The sequence below is a fragment of the Schistocerca gregaria genome, chromosome X (genome assembly GCF_023897955.1).
Source record: "Schistocerca gregaria isolate iqSchGreg1 chromosome X, iqSchGreg1.2, whole genome shotgun sequence".
In the NCBI taxonomy this organism is placed as follows: Eukaryota; Metazoa; Arthropoda; class Insecta; order Orthoptera; family Acrididae; genus Schistocerca; species Schistocerca gregaria.
The window spans coordinates 47,421,409-47,439,570 of NC_064931.1; the positions used below are offsets into that span (position 1 = coordinate 47,421,409).

At 43.4% G+C, this 18,162-nt stretch overlaps 1 protein-coding gene across 3 annotated transcripts in view; it reads left to right on the forward strand.

Annotated features, from left to right (window-relative positions):
- Positions 1 to 18,162, forward strand: part of LOC126299485 (uncharacterized) — a 326,941-nt gene that overhangs the window by 52,175 nt on the left and 256,604 nt on the right. For 2 of the 3 annotated variants that reach the window (XM_049991422.1, XM_049991423.1), the window contains exon 2: positions 12,544 to 12,684. The exons of the other annotated variant lie outside the window; for it this stretch is intronic. In XM_049991422.1, the coding sequence (XP_049847379.1) occupies positions 12,544 to 12,684 (141 nt within the window). The remainder of the gene's footprint in view (positions 1 to 12,543; positions 12,685 to 18,162) is intronic. 3 annotated transcript variants of the gene reach the window in all.

Below are 18,162 nucleotides of genomic sequence, written 5' to 3' on the forward strand. Positions count from 1 at the left end.
GAAGAGAATATACCCAGTGGGCCTGGCAAGTGTACTGTGACGTCTGCTCGCTATCGACATCACCTTGCGCAGCAGGTGATTGCTGCTTTGGAAGAGCACAACTGTCTGGAAACCACTGGTTTCGTGGAAGATGGGGCAACACCTCATGTCGTTCGCCCTGTCAAAGATCTGCGTAATCCAACCTTCCACGAACGTTTTTCCTCCAGATGTTTTCCATATGCGTGGCCTGAAAGATCATCTGATCTGAGGCCACGTGCTATCTAAAAGAACGCATTTACCAAGGACACGCTTGGTCTCTACCTGTTCTGAAAGCCAGTATAAATGAACACTTTGGGCAGATTCCATCTCAAATGCTGCAAGGAACTGCTGATAACGTCGTTTTACGGATGCAGCACCTCGTCGACGTCTCCGGTGTTCATACTGAACAAATAGTGCAAACAGCGGCTAATAATTAAATCGACACTATTCCTTTCCCACTTGCCTGAACTATTCTGCTCACGTCCCGTTTCTAATCCATTACATATAGAAACATTTCTATGCGTCTTTCTTGCATTCGTAGCGCCAGATTTGCATATGATGGCCAAAACTGGAACTTTTTCCAGCGTAAAACGGTTCCGCATTAACATATCTACCGAGTTTTGCTGCTATACGATAATTACGGCCTACACTGGACCACTGTGAGTAGCTGTGCTTTAATTATAAGCGCCCGGTACAACGTCTGCAACTTCCTAGGACTGACCAGAGACGGTGCTGTTGTTTAGAGAGGTATTCTCTCGTGGAACTCATTATATCTGCTGATAGTCTTCTGAAAATTATCGGCAACTACCTGGAATGGCGACTGCTGATTATTTGTAATAAGCTTCAGTAGACGAAACCCCCCTTGTATTCTTTAATTGCTGCTTGAATTAATAAAGCTAACCAGCAACAAACACAGTCAGAAACACAAACTGATGATGAAAAAACATGACAAGAAGAAAGATAAACAAGTCATAAAAAAGAAGAAACACAGCAGTAAGGCTTCTTTATACCATACAAGAAAAACAAAACATTAAAACGTCTGTATGTCCATCTTTTAGAGATGGTTGCGGGACTCGGCTGTCAAATTAAATACCTATCACCTGTTAGTTTCCAACCTTAATTTATTTGGCAACCGGTTTCAGCGTTTTACAATGCCATCAAACAGTCGGCAGGTGATGGTTGAAGAGATCACTGTAGCAAATATCTACTAATACTAGTATTTTTGGCCCCTGTTTTGATCACGACCGAGGTCGTTTCTTCCTACACGTAGAAGGTCTGAAGATGGCGTAGTAAAACTCTGAAACTGGTTGCCAAATAAAGTAAGTTTGAAAACTGACGGCTCAAAGGTATTTAACTAGACAAAACATTAAAAAGACGCGTTACCCAAGATACAGAGCCCAACATATTAACACAGAAATAGCCCAACTATCAAACAGTTTGGAAAAGGCAGAACGGAAATATGAGAAGGAGAACGTGGAAATACGAAACTAACAAATCCACTTCGCCGATCACTTTCGGGACGAGAACAAGAAAATATCAAATTTAAAAATTTAAGTCTCAGAATATGCAAACATCCTGAACTGACTACCTGTCAAGGAAACCTCCACTTACACAAAGCCACAGCTGAACAGAAGCAAGTGCTTTAAGACTGCACAGACATTGGAGATTCTCTATTTAGGCTGCCGAAAGACCTAGAAGACGGCTGACGCATAAAAACGAATTACATCTACGCCTCTAGCCTCACTGTTACAAAATAATCTCACATGAACAAACAGACAATTTATAAGAAATTACGTCAAATACAACCACAGAAATGGTTACAAGAAACAAACAAGCAGCTAGAAAAGGTACACATATATATTCACTAAAAAATAAAAGACACTCGATACTCCATTAATTCATAATACCTCACGAAACTCTATACATACACTTAGGAGCTGTAATTGTCGCGCGTCAGAAAAATGGTGATAGATGAAACGATCGTCCACGGACCTACCACTCTTGATGTGAAATCAGAGACAGACATGAGCATATAAAAGAACAGGAAGAATAAACAATGAAGTAACGATGTACATCTCTGTGACCTACTTTGTTAATACACAATTATGAAATTGATCCTTTCTAAACAAAAATTCACCACTGATTGTGCTGTTAGACATAAAGTGGGACAGCCTGATGGTAATAAAAGAAATATTATGTACATGCAGATGATTTTCATAACCTTATCAAAAATCACTTAAGTTACGGCATCGTTAATGTACCTTGATTTGTGGGTTCTAAAATGACTCACGGTGTTTAGGGGGAAGAACTCGGTTGTGGAACGTTGGGAAGACGATAGGTAGCTATAGATTCCGAACGAAAGAAGTGTCGTATAAAACACTGGCACGGCCCCTCCTTGAGTACTCCACTTTTGATTTGGATCTCTTCGAATCACAGTAACTGAATAAAGGGAAACAATTCGTATAATACTCATGCAGTTTCTGATTGGTCTACGTGGTCGACGTGAGAGGTACACTGAAGTACAAAGGCTGGTCCTATGAGAATGATAATGTGCATTACGTGAAGTATTACTTTCACAGTCTGGAACCGCGCGACCGCCATGGTCGCAGGTTCGAATCCTGCCTCGGGCATCGATGTGTGTGATGTCCTTAGGTTAGTTAGGTTTAAGTAGTTCTAGGGGCCTGAAGACCTCAGATGTTAAGTCCCATAGTGCTCAGAGCCAGATTACTTTCACTCTCTCGAAAGCTTATGTTATCGAGAGATACTAAGGAAATGAGCCTCCCTGGCCTACATATTAGCCACCTCGCAACAGAGTCTTGTAAGGCTGTTGCAGTGGTACTCGACATGCAGATCGAGTTCGAGTGCTGGCGGCGGGGGTAATTTTTATCGCCACTACACTGACGCCAAAAGAGACAAAAAGTAAGTGTTGTGGAAGAAGTCATTACAACGACGCGCAAACTGGGATCGTAGTAAATGGGGAAGCAAATTGGCTGTCTCCCTTACATGTTTTTCGTAGGACGTTTCGCGGCATTCGCCTTAACCGACGTAGGGAAACCGTGTAAAATCTGCGCTTAGATGACTTTGAAGACTGCTGCTGCCAAACGCCTTAACCGCCGCACCACCTCTCTGGGTACGAATGTGACACCGTGGTGTTGTTTGAAACAAGTAAAGTTTAATGGTAAAAATTTGTTTGCCGGAAATCCATTTCTGCTAGTGACAGATTCAGTCCTCTAAATGCTCTCTCAGTTCTAGCCAAGATCCCCTTCTTCGGCGCTGTTTTCGCTTGTCGACGATTCATAAGCAATGTGGATTTATGTACTAGAGTTTTAAAATTTTAATTTCTTGCCCGTGTGCGCCCCTCGTCTTTACAACGTTACGCTAACGCAATGGGGTGTGACAGCTGTCGATGTCTCAGAAGTGGAGATAAAAGACAAGCAAGATATTTCTCCAAACATTCGTGGAAAATAAACCAAAAACCAGGTACTGACTGGACCGTGAGTCAAATCGGTGGAGCTTAATCGTGCCTGCGAGTTCAGTCTGGACAGGGTTCACCTCAGTTTTTCAGTATATCCATGGGATGTGACAAAAATATGGAACCACCACTAGAAATGGATGCTCGAACATACATGCAAACGCTAGCCAAGCCTGCAGATTTCACTGCTGTATTTGGCCACGAACGGTAGTTGTGCAATGGTCTCAGTTGGTTGCGCGGGTCCGTCGTCGTCAGACTAGTGTTCTGTGCAGTATGTCGGAATTAAGTACACTACTCGCCATTAAAACTGCTACACCATGAAGATGACGTGCTACAGACGCGAAATTTAACCTACAGGAAGAAGATGCTGTGATATGCAAATGATTAGCTTTTCAGAGCATTCACACGAGGTTGGCGCCGGTCGCGAAACCTACTACGTGCTCACACGAGGAAAGTTTCCAACCGATTTCTCATACTCAAACAGCAGTTGATCAGCGTTGCCTGCTGAAACGTTGTTGTGATGCTTCGTGTAAGGAGGAGAGATGCTTACCATCACGTTTCCGACTTTGATAAAGGTCGGATTGTAGCCTATCGCGATTGCGGTTTATCGTATCGCGACATTGCTGCTCGCGTTGGTCGAGATCCAATGACTGTTAGCAGAATATGGAATCGGTGGGTTCAGGAGGGTAATACGGAACGCCGTGCTGGATCCCAATTGCCTCGTATCACTAGCAGTCGAGATGACAGGCACCTTATCAGCATGACCGTAACGGATCATGCAGCCACGTCGTGATCCCTGAGTCAACAGATACGGATGTTTGCAAGACGACAACCATCCGCTCGAACAGTTCGACGAAGTTTGCAGCAGCATGGACTATCAGCTCGGAGACTATGGCTGCGGTTACCCTAGACGTGTGTGTTACGACCCGTGGCTCTACCCTTCATTCTATCCCTACGAAACCCTACATTTCAGCAGGATAATGCACGACCGCATGTTGCAGGTCCTGTACGGGCCTTTGTGGATACAGAAAATGTTCGACTGCTGCCCTGGTCATCACATTCTCCAGATCTCTCGCCAACTGAAAACGTCTGGTCTATGGTGGCCGCCTGTCACTACTCGTGGTATCGTGTTGAAGCGGCATGGGCAGCTGTAACTGTTCACGCCATCCAAGCTGAGTTTGACTCAATGCCCAGGCGTATCAATGCCGTCATTACGGCCAGAGGTGGTTGTTCTGGGTACCGATTTCTCAGGATCTATGCACCCAAATTGCGTGAAAATGTAACCACATGTCGGTTCTAGTATAATATATTTGTCCAATGAATACCCGTTTATCATCTGAATTTCTACTTGGTGTAGAAATTTTAATGGCTATTAGTGTAACATTGAAAGCTGTAAAATGCTCGTATGGTGGGTGCTTCCGTAACCAAAGGAGCCGAAATGTTAGGTGTTTCCAGAAGAACAGTATCGAAGATTTATACTGCACACGGGGGAAGCATGAAAACATGATACGCTAAATCCAACAAGGACGAAAGTGTGTACTGAGTGATACTGACGTCCGGTCATTGAAGAGGATTATGACGAAGAATAAGAGGACGACAGTTGCAAAAGTCACTACAGAACAGAATATCGTAGTCACGAACCCTATCGGCACCAAAACATAACGAAGGCAGGTCCATAAGCTGGGAAATCGGAAAACCACTCACTAGTGATGAAAATGCCCGTAAAAGGGAAACATGGTGCACAAGCCATAAAACCTGAACCGTGGAGCAATGGAAGAGAGTCATTTGATCGGATGAGTCTTGTTTCAAACTGTTTACAACTTCTCCAAGAGATTAAGTCCCAAGAGTGAAAAATCGCAGATGTTCGTGATTATTTGGGCAACCATATCGTTGTATTCCAGGGGGACCATGGTTACTCTGCAAAGCTCCATTACTGCCAAGGATTATGTGACCATTTAGCTCATCAGGTCCATCCCGTGGTACAATGGTGATGCTGTGTTCCAGGACGACAAGGCCTTGTACACACGGCTAGTATCGGCCAGGACTTGTTGTGTGAGCACCAAAATGAACTGTCGCATCTCCCCTGGCCAGCACAGTCACCACATCTTAATCGTATTGAGCCTTTGTGGTCTACTTTGGAAAGAAGGGTACGTGGTCGCTATCTACGTTCTTCATCGTTATCTGAACTTCCTGCCAATATTTTGCCGGAAGAATGGTAGAAGATTCCCTTGAAAACCATGCAGAACCCGTATTTATCCATTGCGAGAAGACTGGAAGCTGTTTCGCACGCCAAAGGTTATCCTACACCGTATTATGCCTGCTAATGTGTTGCGTTTGTGTTGTTTCCATATTTTTGATCAGCCCCTGTGTTTAACACCATTGAAAAGCATCGACATCATTAGTAAGTAAAACATTTGCAGTGGAATAAAGGACTTGTAATATAATACGAAAGACTAATGGATAATGTCAGTCGTTTCTTCAAATGGAAAATGAAAATCGTTTCAGTTAGAAACAGGTTCAACATTTGTAGTAACAACTTCGCTCAAAAACAATCTGAAAGTTATGGGAGAACCTACTTAGAATGTTCACTGTGACCGAGTGAGGTGGCGCAATTGTTAGCACACTGGACACGCATTCGGGAGGACGATGGTTCAAATCCAGCTCCGGCCATCCGGCTGTAGGTTTTCCGTGATTCTCTAAATCGCTTGAGGCAAATGCCGGGATGGTTCCTTTCAAAGGGCACGGCTGATTTCCTTCCCCATTCTTCACACAATCAGAGGTTGTGCTGCGTCTCTAATGACATAGATGTCGACGAAACGTTAAACCTAATATTCCTTCCTTCCTTCCTTCCTTCCTTCCTTCTTTTTTTACTGTTTCGTAATGCTATTGCTTGTACAACGCCACGGATGTAGAGTTACTGACTGCAATTAGATGTTGGCATGCAAATAAGTAGGTAAACTATAACCACAGTATAATTTGTCGATACGTACAGCCTTCAAAATAGTGGTGGTGGTGGTGGTTAGTGTTTAACGTCCCGTCGACAACGAGCTCATTAGAGACGGAGCGCAAGCTCGGGTTAGGGAAGGATTGGGAAGGAAATCGGCCGTGCCCTTTCAAAGGAACCATGCCGACATTTGCCTGAAACGATTTAGGGAAATCACGGAAAACCTAAATCAAGATGGCTGGAGACGGGATTGAACCGTCGTCCTCCCGAATGCGAGTCCAGTGTGCTAACCACTGCGCCACCTCGCTCGGTCTTCAAAATACTGAATATATGTATGGGGTGGCTGATACTGTTATCCTGATGCAAATAAATTAAGTTTTTTTGGTCACTTCAACTATTTTCGTGATTTCCACTGCAGTTATTTTATAAAGATCGTTGCCAGTGTGTTTGCTATCCCCCTTTATAATAGAGTATATATAATACTCGTGAGCTGCCCATTCAGTATTTTTAAGATTGTCCTGATACAAGCTACAAGCGTTTGCAATCTAGAATTTGCACAGTTCGGTTTACTAATAACGAAGGCCATAGTGTTTCTGTGTTACACATGATCGAGTTTTCTTATTCTTTTTGTTATACGACGTTTGCACTAATCATGCCATGTAAAAACCGTAATGGTTTGTCCCGGTAGTCTTTTTTTCCATAGCGTTCATCCCTTTCAGCACCCCGTCCACTTTTTTAGGATTTGGCAAATTTTATTTTATTGTTTAAATTTGTGGCCGTATGCCTTTCCTAACGGCACAACCGTTAAGTTAACCTAAGAGAAGGAAGTCGTGTGCGCTACCTGTGTGTGATTCGTGTAAACTTTGTTCTCTCTGTTGTAATTTAACTCTTCGTACATCATATTCTTTGAAGCTGAATTTGGGGACAAAGCCTACCACTTTCCTAAACGAGTGAGGGAAACCTCCGAAAAACTACACTTGGAATGCCCGGTGTAACAGCCCACGGGCGGAAACCAACCTCACGGATTCTAACCCCGTCTGTTTCGCAAGATTCTGCACTGCGTATTAAACTATAATCAAGGGATACGGCACCTAAATAGCTATATGACGATTATTTAACACCGGCATCTAAATAATTTTGGTGTTAGATGAATACCAGGTACCAAATCCACTGTGCGGTCAGCTTTCTTTGATGACGTTTTCTTCGTGACATTTTGCCTTCAACTCTTATCCCTCCATATTCTGCTTAATAAAATGACGTAAATATTCGGAATCTAAAATTTTACATTATTCCCTTAATAACTACTTGTGGATCTACATTGTGGTCCATTGATCGTGACCGGGCCCAATATCTCACGAAATAAGCGCCAAATGAAACAACTACAAAGAACTAAACTTGTCTAGCTTGAAGGGGGAAACCAGATGACGCTATTGTTGGCCCTCTAGATGGCGCTGCCACATGTCAAACGGATATCAACAGCGTTTTTTTAAAATGGGAACCCCTATTTTTATTACAAATTCTGTAGTATGTAAAGAAATATGAGTGTCTTAGTTGGACCACTTTTATCGCTTTGTGATAGATGGCGCTGTAATAGTCACAAACATATGGCTCACAATTTTAGACGAACAGTTGATAACAGGTATGTTTTTTAAATTAAAATACAGAACGGAGGTACGTTTGAACATTTTATATCGGTTGCTCCAATGGGATACATGTACCTTTGTGAACCTATCATTTCTGAGAACTCATGATGTTACAGCGTGATTTCCTGTAAATACCACATTAATGCAATAAATGCTCAAAATGATGTCCGTCAACGTCAATGCATTTGGCAATACGTGTAACGACATTCCTTTCAACAGCGAGTAGTTCACCTTCCGTAATGTTCGCACATGCATTGGCAATGCGCTGACGCATGTTGTCAGGCGTTGTCGGTGGATCACGATAGCAAACATCCTTCAACTTTCCCCACAGGAGAAATCCTGGGACGTCAGATTCGGTGAACGTGCGGGCCATGGTATGGTGCTTCGACGACCAATCCACCTGTCATGAAATATGGTATTTAATATCGCTTCAACCGCACGCGAGCTATGTGCCGACATTCATCACGTAGGAAGTACATCGTCATTCTGTCATGCAGTGAAATATCTTGTAGTAACATCGGTAGAACATTACTTAGGAAATCAGCATACATTGCACCATTTAGATTGCCATCGATAAAATGGGGGCCAATTATCCTTCCTCCCATAATGCCGCACCATACATTAATCCGCCAAGGTCGCTGATGTTCCACTTGTCGCAGCCATCGTGGATTTTGCGTTGCACAATAGTGCATATTATGCCAGTTTACTTTACCGCTGTTGGTGAATGACGCTTCGTCGCTAAATAGAACGCGTGCAAAAAATCTGTCATCGTCCCGTAATTTCTCTTGTGCCCAGTGGCAGAACTGTACACGACGTTCAAAGTCGTCGCCATGCAATTCCTGCTGCATAGATATATGGTACGGGTGCAATCGATGTTGATGTAGCATTCTCAACACCGAAGTTTTTTAGATTCCCGATTCTGGCGCTATTTGTCTGCTACTAATGTGCGGATTCGCCGCGACAGCACCTAAAACACCTACTTGGGCATCATCATTTGTTGCAGGTCGTGGTTGACGTTTCACATGTGGCTGAACATTTCCTGTTTCCTTGAATAAAGTAACTATCCGGCGAACGGTCCGGACACTTGGATGATGTCGTCCAGGATACCGACGAGCATACATAGCACACGCGCGTTGGGCATTTTGATCACAATAGCCATACATCAACGCGATATCGCCCTTTTCCGCAATTGATAAACGGTCCATTTTAGCACGGGTAATGTATCACGAAGCAAATACCGCCCGCACTGGCGGAATGTTAGGTGATACCACGTACTTATACGTTTGTGGCTATTACAGCGCCATCTATCACATAGCGATAAAAGTGGTCCGACTAAAACATTCATATTTCTTTACGTGCTACACGAATATGTAATAAAAATGGAGGTTCTTATTTTAAAAAAACGCAGTTGATATCCGTTTGACCTATGGCAGCGCCATCTAGCGGGCCGAAAATAGCGCCATCTGGTTTCCCCTTCAACCCAGACGAGTTTCGTTCTTTGCAGTATCTTCGTTTGGTGCTTATTTCGTTAGATATTTGGCCCGGTCACTATCAATGGACCACCCTGTATAGCTTGGTTTTTTTACAAAGATATGAACAGCGGTATGACTTTTTAAAATGGAACCCTGTATTTTTTATTCGGTAATTCATTTCCTCTCGTAAAGACCTATTCAAAAATGTATCACTGAAACACAACGTCATTAATTACATAACACAACATTGACGTTGACGCTCCCAGCCTTTAGTGCAGGTACCCGGGGTAATGGAACACATCCACGTGCTGACATCGACAGAGGACAAATGTAAACATAAGTAGTTAGCACATCCTTCATTCCGTCAACCATCGTCAGATGAAGAGTTGTGTGAGGAGAATGTACACCAACGAAGAGAAAGTAGAAATGCTACTCATCTATGGGGAATGCAAGTTAGCAGAACAGTAAATGTAATGCTGTTTTCTTATGTATGGGTACATTTACTACAGTAGTTTAGTCCTTTTAAATATTGTTATATAGAGTAGGCATACAGTAAAAACTGTCCTTCCTACAAATTGCATCGATATAATGTGTCTTTTATTGTTGTCGTTGCTGTTGTTGAAGGTAGGCGAAATGCTACGCAGGCAGCAGAACAATACCGAGAGCTATATCATAACGAGAACCCACCTTCCCGACGAATGTTTTCTCGTCTTTTTGCGACGCTTCAGGAAACTGGAAGTTTCAACCTACGACAACGCAATCGTCGTAGTACTCGCACAGACGAAGCTGCCGAAGTTGCTGTTCTCGCTTCCGTTGCTATGAGTCCACATGTGAGCACACGACAGCTTGAACACGAGAGTGGCATTCCTAAAACCAGTGTATATCGTATTCTTACAAGTCACGGGTTCCATCCTTACGATGTACACCTATATCAAGAATTGCAAGGGAATGATTTCCAGAATCGTGTCAGTGGGCACAGCAGCAAATTCTCGGCAATCGGAACTTCTTCTCCAATGTTCTATTTACCGATGAATGTTCCTTCTCAAACAAAGGACAGGTAAATAGAAGGAACATGCATTATTGGTCCAGCGACAATCCACGATGGCTTAGACAGGTGGAACATCAGCGTCAATGGAGAGTTAACGTCTGGTGTGGGATGCTTCGTACTACAATTATTAGCCCTTATTTCATCAATGGTAGTCTAAACGGCCAACTTCCTCAGACGAATTCTTCCTCCTCTTCTGCATGAAGTGCCACTAAGAACCAGAATGCTTATGTGGTATCAACACGATGGATGTCCAGTACACAATGCCTTGCGTGCACGTCATGTTCTGATCCGAAGGTATCCTGCCAGATGAATTGGTCGAGGAGGAACAGTTACTTGGCCCGCTATGTCTCCTGATTTAAATCCTCTGGACTTTTTTCTTCGGTGGTGCATTAATGACGTTGTCTATCGCGATATTCCAACAACTCCAGAGGACATGCAGGAACGTATCATGCTTGCTTGTCATTCTCTTCAGCAAGCAACACTGGAAGCGGTAAACAATTATTTCATTCAACGAGTGCACCAGTGTATCGGTGTCCTGGTTCACTATTCTGAGCACCTTTGATTGTTCTACTCCTGGGCAGTGGTACAGGAGAGTCAATGTCAATTTTGTGTTATGATTTTACTTGGTTTTCATTTTTTTTCTGACAACTTCAGCAAGTGGACGAGTTTGTGATTGCAGGCTCAAAGTCAGTGTTATGTTGTGTAATTAAGAACGTTATGTTTCAGTGAATGGTACACTGTGATACAGTTTTGAATAAGTCATTAGAATTGGAAATGAATTACCGAATAAAAATACAGGATGCCATTTAAAAAAGTCATACTGCTGTTCATATCTTTGAAAAAAAACAAGGCTAGAACGAAGGCAATCATGCTGATTGACGTCCCCCTGATGGCTAAAGATCATTTGCTTGAAACATTTTGTAATTTGCATCTGGACAAATAATTATTTAGGGTGGTCAAGATCAATGGGACACCTAGTATATAATTTTATTCCAGTAGTTTCTGAGATATCTTCATAGGGATTCATGAGAATTCTTTGAGATTGTTCCAAATTTATTATTTGCAATACCGAATTGATCTTTTAAGTGTGAGCAATACATTGGGTGGTCAGAAACAGTCTAAATAGCTTGTAGGGCTGTTGCAGGGTAGGTTGCTAATTGTTAAGCATAAAATTCGATTCGTTGCGCCGTTTTCGAGTTAATTATCAATTGAAGTTAGCCAGTCAGGCCGGTGCGGGAACAAATTCGAGCGGCCCGCCAGAGACAGTGTCGTCAGACTTGTTTGTTGTTTGGTTTCTTAAAACAGAACAAAACAGCGTATAAAAATTGGACGCGGGACGGTAATAAGGACCGATCCTGAGCCGAAAGCTGAGCAGTCTCGTGCGCTATCATCTACGATATAAGAACAACTGACGCTAATTGTTAACTGGCAGATTACTTGAACGGCCTGATTGGCTAACTTCAATGCTAATCGACTCGGTAACGGCGCGACGTGTAGAATTTTTTTCTTAGGAATTATTTCTCAGCACAGCCTACCGTCAACACCCGCAGAGCTTTTCAGCCTGTTTCTGACCGCCCTGTAGATCTATGATTATTTCAGTCTTTCACGTATAGTATGAAACACTCGTTTTGCATCTTTATGACACCATACTTAAAAAGTGATATGTCGTATGAGCAGAAGGTTCGGCATTACCCCAGATGTTAATAAGGGGCATAGGAAGCGTCTTCGTAGCAAGAGCCCTGTCGCAAGCCGTTTAAAGTTCACGACAGACGTCCGCAGCGCTAATAACAATGGGTATGCCCGGAAACTTTCACCTGTTAGCGCCGCCAGCCCCCTCGCTTCTTTGACGGCAGACTTTCCTGACGACGATTGACATAACTGTGACGAAACTCTTTCCAGTACTCGCTTGCGGCTACTGATTGGCTTCGTGCTTGTGTGTGTGGCAGCTTGGAGCGACTTTTGGAGACCTGCCCACGGGACCTGCGTGTTCCAGTCGGACTTCGGATTTAACGTGAGCTGCGCCTTCAAGAAATCCGGCCTGTTCAGGGTGCGGAACCTGGGCGGCGTCAAGGGATATGTCGATCTCGGTCAGTATCGTACTCATGCACAAACACTTCTTCTTTTCACACATACGTTTTTCTACCCTTAAGTAAATACCATAGGCCTAGAATTGATACACAGTGCGAGGTTTTCGGCCGTGCAGTAGGGAGTGGAGGTGCCTTAGTATTTACTCACACACAAATTGGTGTGATCACTCGAACAATCAATTTAGGTTGAACGGCATTTCTTAAACGTTATAATTAGTATCTGAGACAACACACAGTCATAGTCACTCAGTTTTGTATTGTTATCTGAACCTCGACCCCACTGGACAACTATTATTGCTGTCATGCCCTGGCTTCGAATTTGCCGGGCAGAATAAATTTAACCTTGATTTTACTTTTCCCACTACTTGGTGCCACGTAAATTGAAGCAACGTTCGTCACGCTACAACGGAACGTTGTTACTATTTCGTGCACGAATATACTGATGGAAGTAAGTTGAAGCACACTCAGTTGAAATTGACACATCTTTCTTCTTAAATAATGAGAATCTTTGGAAGGAAAGCGACTTAGTTCTCACGATATTCTTCTGGGTGTGTTTAGAAAGCCGTTATTCGAGTGAGACTGTACAATAGTTGTAGTGCCTGTATGGTATATCACTCATAGAAATCGCGATAATAAGATAGAATGGATTGCGGAGCGAACGGAGCGATATTAGTAGATATTTTCCTTTCACTTCATTCGGGAGTGAAATAAAGCATGGACATGAACACGCATTCATATAACTGATAAGCCTAGCTGTGCAGTGGATCCACCTTCTTTAGTGAGGATGCAAACATACGTCCGACCTCCTGTGGAAATCTCTGAGTACCTAACGGCAATATAATGGACACTGACTGCGGATATGGCGGAGCGATTCTAGGCGTTTCAGTCTGGAGCCGCGCAACCACTACGGTCTCAGGTTCGAATCCTGGGGCATGGATGTGTGTGATGTCCTTAGGTTAGTTAGGTTTAAGTAGTTGTAAGTCTAGGGGACTAATGACCTCAGATGTTAAGTCCCATAGTGCGAAGAGCCATTTTTGACTGCGGATAGGAGGCATTCGTTGGCAGTGTAGATCGGCCGTTTGGCGTGCCGGGATAGACCGTGCCGTTGCGATACGCAATGGGTTACCGCACTTGCCTAGTAAGCAAGGGATCCCGGGTTCGAATCCCGGTCCGATGCACATTTTCGCTCGTCGCCGTTGATTCCATCTAATGTCCCGCTGCGGCTGACTCCAGTGATCCCTTTCAATTTACACAAAAAGCAAGAAGGGGCTACTACTGCAACAGTGTGCTTTCCACGATACATTGTCCAGCAGCTTGCAGAGTACGTATGAAGACGCAAGTTTAAGGATGGCACACACTAATCACGTGGCAATATACGGAATTGATCTTAAACTTGGAGGTACTTCTTGGGTTATTAGGGAAGTACGTGCGTACGGGGAATGTTGTCAGGTTTGCCAGCGTATTGTGGACTTGGCTCTGAGCACTATGGGACTTCACATCTGAGGTCATCAGTCCACTAGAACTTAGAACTTATTAAACCTAACTAAACTAAGGACATCACACACATCCATGCCCGAGGTAGGATTCGAATCTGCGACAGTAGCGGTCGCACGGTTCCAGACTGTAGCGCCTAGAGCCGCTCGGCCACCTCGGACGGCATTGAGGACTTCTTTACAGGTATAACACTGGACGTTAACCTGAATCGCGGATTCATCCTCATACACAGAAATAATTTCGGTGAGCCCCAAGAATATGTGAATGGTTCACTACTGTACGTGTTACATACTAATCAGTTAGTCGATACTATCAGATCTTCCGTAAATCTACGAACAGGTATTGTCCGACAAACCATGTAGTAACAGACGGTGAGTAATTACAAAATATCAGCTTTGTATGAAGCTGTCCAACTAACTCTTAATGTATAGAAATGTAAAAAGAATACACTTCAGGAAATTTAGAAACTTTATAACCTTCTATATATACTGGGTGATCAAAAAGTCGATATAAATTTGAAAACTGAATAAATCACGGAATAATGTAGATACAGAGGTACAAATTGACACACATGCTTGGAATGACATGGGGTTTTATTAGAACCAAAAAAATACAAAAGTTCAAAAAATGTCCGACAGATAGCCCTTTATCTGATCAGAATTGCAATAATTAGCATAACAAAGTAAGACAAAGCAAAGATGATGTTCTTTACAGGAAATGCTCAATATGTCCACCATCATTCCTCAACAATAGCTGTAGTAGAGGAATAATTGCACGGACTGAGGTCTGGGGACCTGGGAGGCCAAGCATGAGGAAAGTGGCTGCTGAGCACACGATCATCACCAAACGACGCGCGCAAGAGATCTTTCACGCGTCTAGCAATATGGGGTGGAGCGCCATCCTGCATAAACCCCATGTCATTCCAAGCATGTGTGTCAATTTTTACCTCTCTATCTACATTATGCTGTGGTTTATTCAGTTTTAAAATTTATACTGACTTTTTGATCACCCGGTATATATAGTTAAGACTCACCAGTCATTTGACCATCTTCTTCTGTGCGGATGCACGAACAGTGGCCGAACTCTTACGGGAATCGGCGGTAAAGCCGCCAGTAATGAGTATAATGGGCAGGGGCACTATGAATGTAGTGCAGGACAATAAGTTGGGAATGTGGGTCTCACGGGAGGTGTGCCAGATGGATAGAGCGTATGCCATGCAAGCAGGAGATCCCGGGTTCAAGTCCCGGTCGAGGCACACATTTTCAACTGCACCTGTTGAATTATATCAACGCCTGTATGCAGCTAAGGGTATTCATTTCATGGTAATTTAATAACTTTTCTCCGTTTCACGCGAGAATTCGTCTTGTGATGCAAACAACTGGCAGTAATAATAAAATCAGCAGCCGATTACGCGAAGAGCAATCCATTGCTCAGAAACTGTAAAACTACTATTATTTTTTCCTCGAAAGAGACTGTTTACACATTAATTGTAGGTAATGTACTGGTATTTTGTTCAGGTCATTGGGACCCCTGGTGAACTAACAGAGGATTTGAAAGTGCGCAGCCGGCAGCGGTGGCCGAGCGGTTCTAGGCGCTTCAGTCCGGAACCGCGCCACTGCTATGGTCACAGGGTCGAATCCTGCCTCGGACATGGATGAGTGTGATGTCCTTAGGTTAGTTGGGTTTAAGTAGTAAGTTCTAGGAGACTGATGACCTCAGATGTTAAGTCCCATAGCTCGCAGAGCCATTTCAACCATTGGAAAGTGCGCAGAGGAGAGCAGGGCTAACAGTTACAAGCTTGTTTTAATGACAAGCGTGTGCAACAGAAATTCTGCAAAATCTGAAATGCACTTAAGGAAATATGTCTACTACGCTCCGAAAATCTGGCCAAAACTTCGTGGAATCTATTTTCAACGAAAGACCTCTACATAACGCTGCTATAGGATCAATGCAAACAAAATTAGAGTAATAACATATCGCACAAAGTGAATGTAGAAGTTCTCTTTAACACGTTCCATCTGTGGAAAGTACAATGAAAATCTCCCGCTATCTCACACTATACATTTATTCGTAGACTACAAAAGCGGATATACATAATAAAACTGAACAACGTGTAAACGCCCGCAAGTGTTGCAGGTAACTTGGTAGCCATATGCTGAACTGGCGTAGCTGTACGATGGTAGTCGTCAGGATCAGAGCGGATACTGGTGCTGTCTGATCATGACCAACGGGTGTACGATCGTGTTCACTTCTAGAGACTACAAAGATATAACTTGTGTAGAATCCTCTATTTTCCCTTTCGTTATAATTCTAAAGAATGATTTCTGTCATATACAAATATGAGACTTCTCAGATACAAGAAACACTCTGCACGTATAGCAAAAGTAACAGGAATTTGAAAATTTTCTTTTCCTAGCATTATGCCGTTTACATATTTCGCCTTTGGTGTATCTCTGCTTTTCGGATGTCTGGCAAGTGTTTTCGTAGCTGGATGACCTTCCACACACCACCTCATCCCTTTCATGTAGGGGGAGGACTATAATATGTACCATCTGTGTAAACCCACATCCGTAAAAGAGTGCCTTAACACATGCGTAGACGATGGCGGTCGACTTCGAAATAGTCTGGTGCTAGTAGGACTTCTACGGCCAGTATTTGCAGGAGAGGAAAGGTGGTGGTGTAATGTTCCTGATCACCAAACTTTTCATCAATTCATCAATGTCCAGGATTAATTTCCACAGCTCTCTGCAGTGTCTCATGAAGAGAGGGCATATGATACTGTTAATGTGATCCGTCCATCGGACGGGGACTTTAAGATCGGCGGTGCTGTAGGAGGGGAGTAGACTATGTGCTGCCACCGGATTTCACCGTATCCATTCTCGAATCATCATCATCCAACTCAAACATGAAACCACACTATACACGCACAATTAGAGTCACCCACGCTCAACAGCTACACTTAAGACGTAACTCCCACCCACAGCGTGGAAAGGGGTCATTTGTGTACGGAGGAAGGTAACACTTCCCGATTAGGTGGCTAAACGACCTGTCTGAGTTTCCCAGCCAAAAATGCCATTTGAACCTTTTTGTTTTTCAGATCGTGTAATCAATGATGTGCGTGTTTTAAGTTGTTGTGTATTTCTGAGGTTTACACGAGGAACTTTCGGCTAAAAGAGTGAAGGAAGCAGCCTTAAATAACGACATCCAGGCTAGCTGATACACCGGACAAACAGAAGTCACAAACTTTCTATTATTCGTAACATATATTTCCTACTCACAGCTGTTGTCTAATCATGTATTCAAATGTGATCGTATCGGAAACTGCATCGTCAAGCCCCTCATCAGACGCCACGATTTCGTCGATGTCGCAAGAACTTGCTCAGAAACGCGATTATGTACACAATCCAGAATATTAGGTATGATGCTAATAATCAGAGGAATCATGTTACATACGTTGCGATACGGCTGAAATTGACCACTCATGTTGTAGACAAATAAAAAATGTATCGGAGCCCCATACAACAGTCGTCAGTCCGTTTCTGGAATTTTGTCCAGGTCTGTTTCGTCTCCCTACGTTGCAGGCTAGAACAGTACACGTTTCGTTATTCTAAGCTTATCCGCCTTAATTTCGGAATTTCAAACGTGATTCCCCAACTGAGGCAGCGAAAATATGACGAAATGTCCCGGTCATTCTCACGCTTGCAGAACAGACCGCAATCGTCACTTTTCTCAAATAGGAAAGTCTCTCACAGCTGAATAGAAGCGCTCACTGTTCGCTTGCTGTAGTGCATTGTGTCTCGGCAGCAACTAAGACGTTCTCCGCGACGACGGATCATCCGGAGTGAATGTGGCAGAGGAACGCATACATGGTTGCGGACGCGTGTAGCCATTCAGGCACTCACTGCTGCGATAACGATCCAGTTTTCAAGCACTTCAAAAATCCTTTGTTTCGTGTAGTTCATAGCATCAGTGCGTGACAAATGA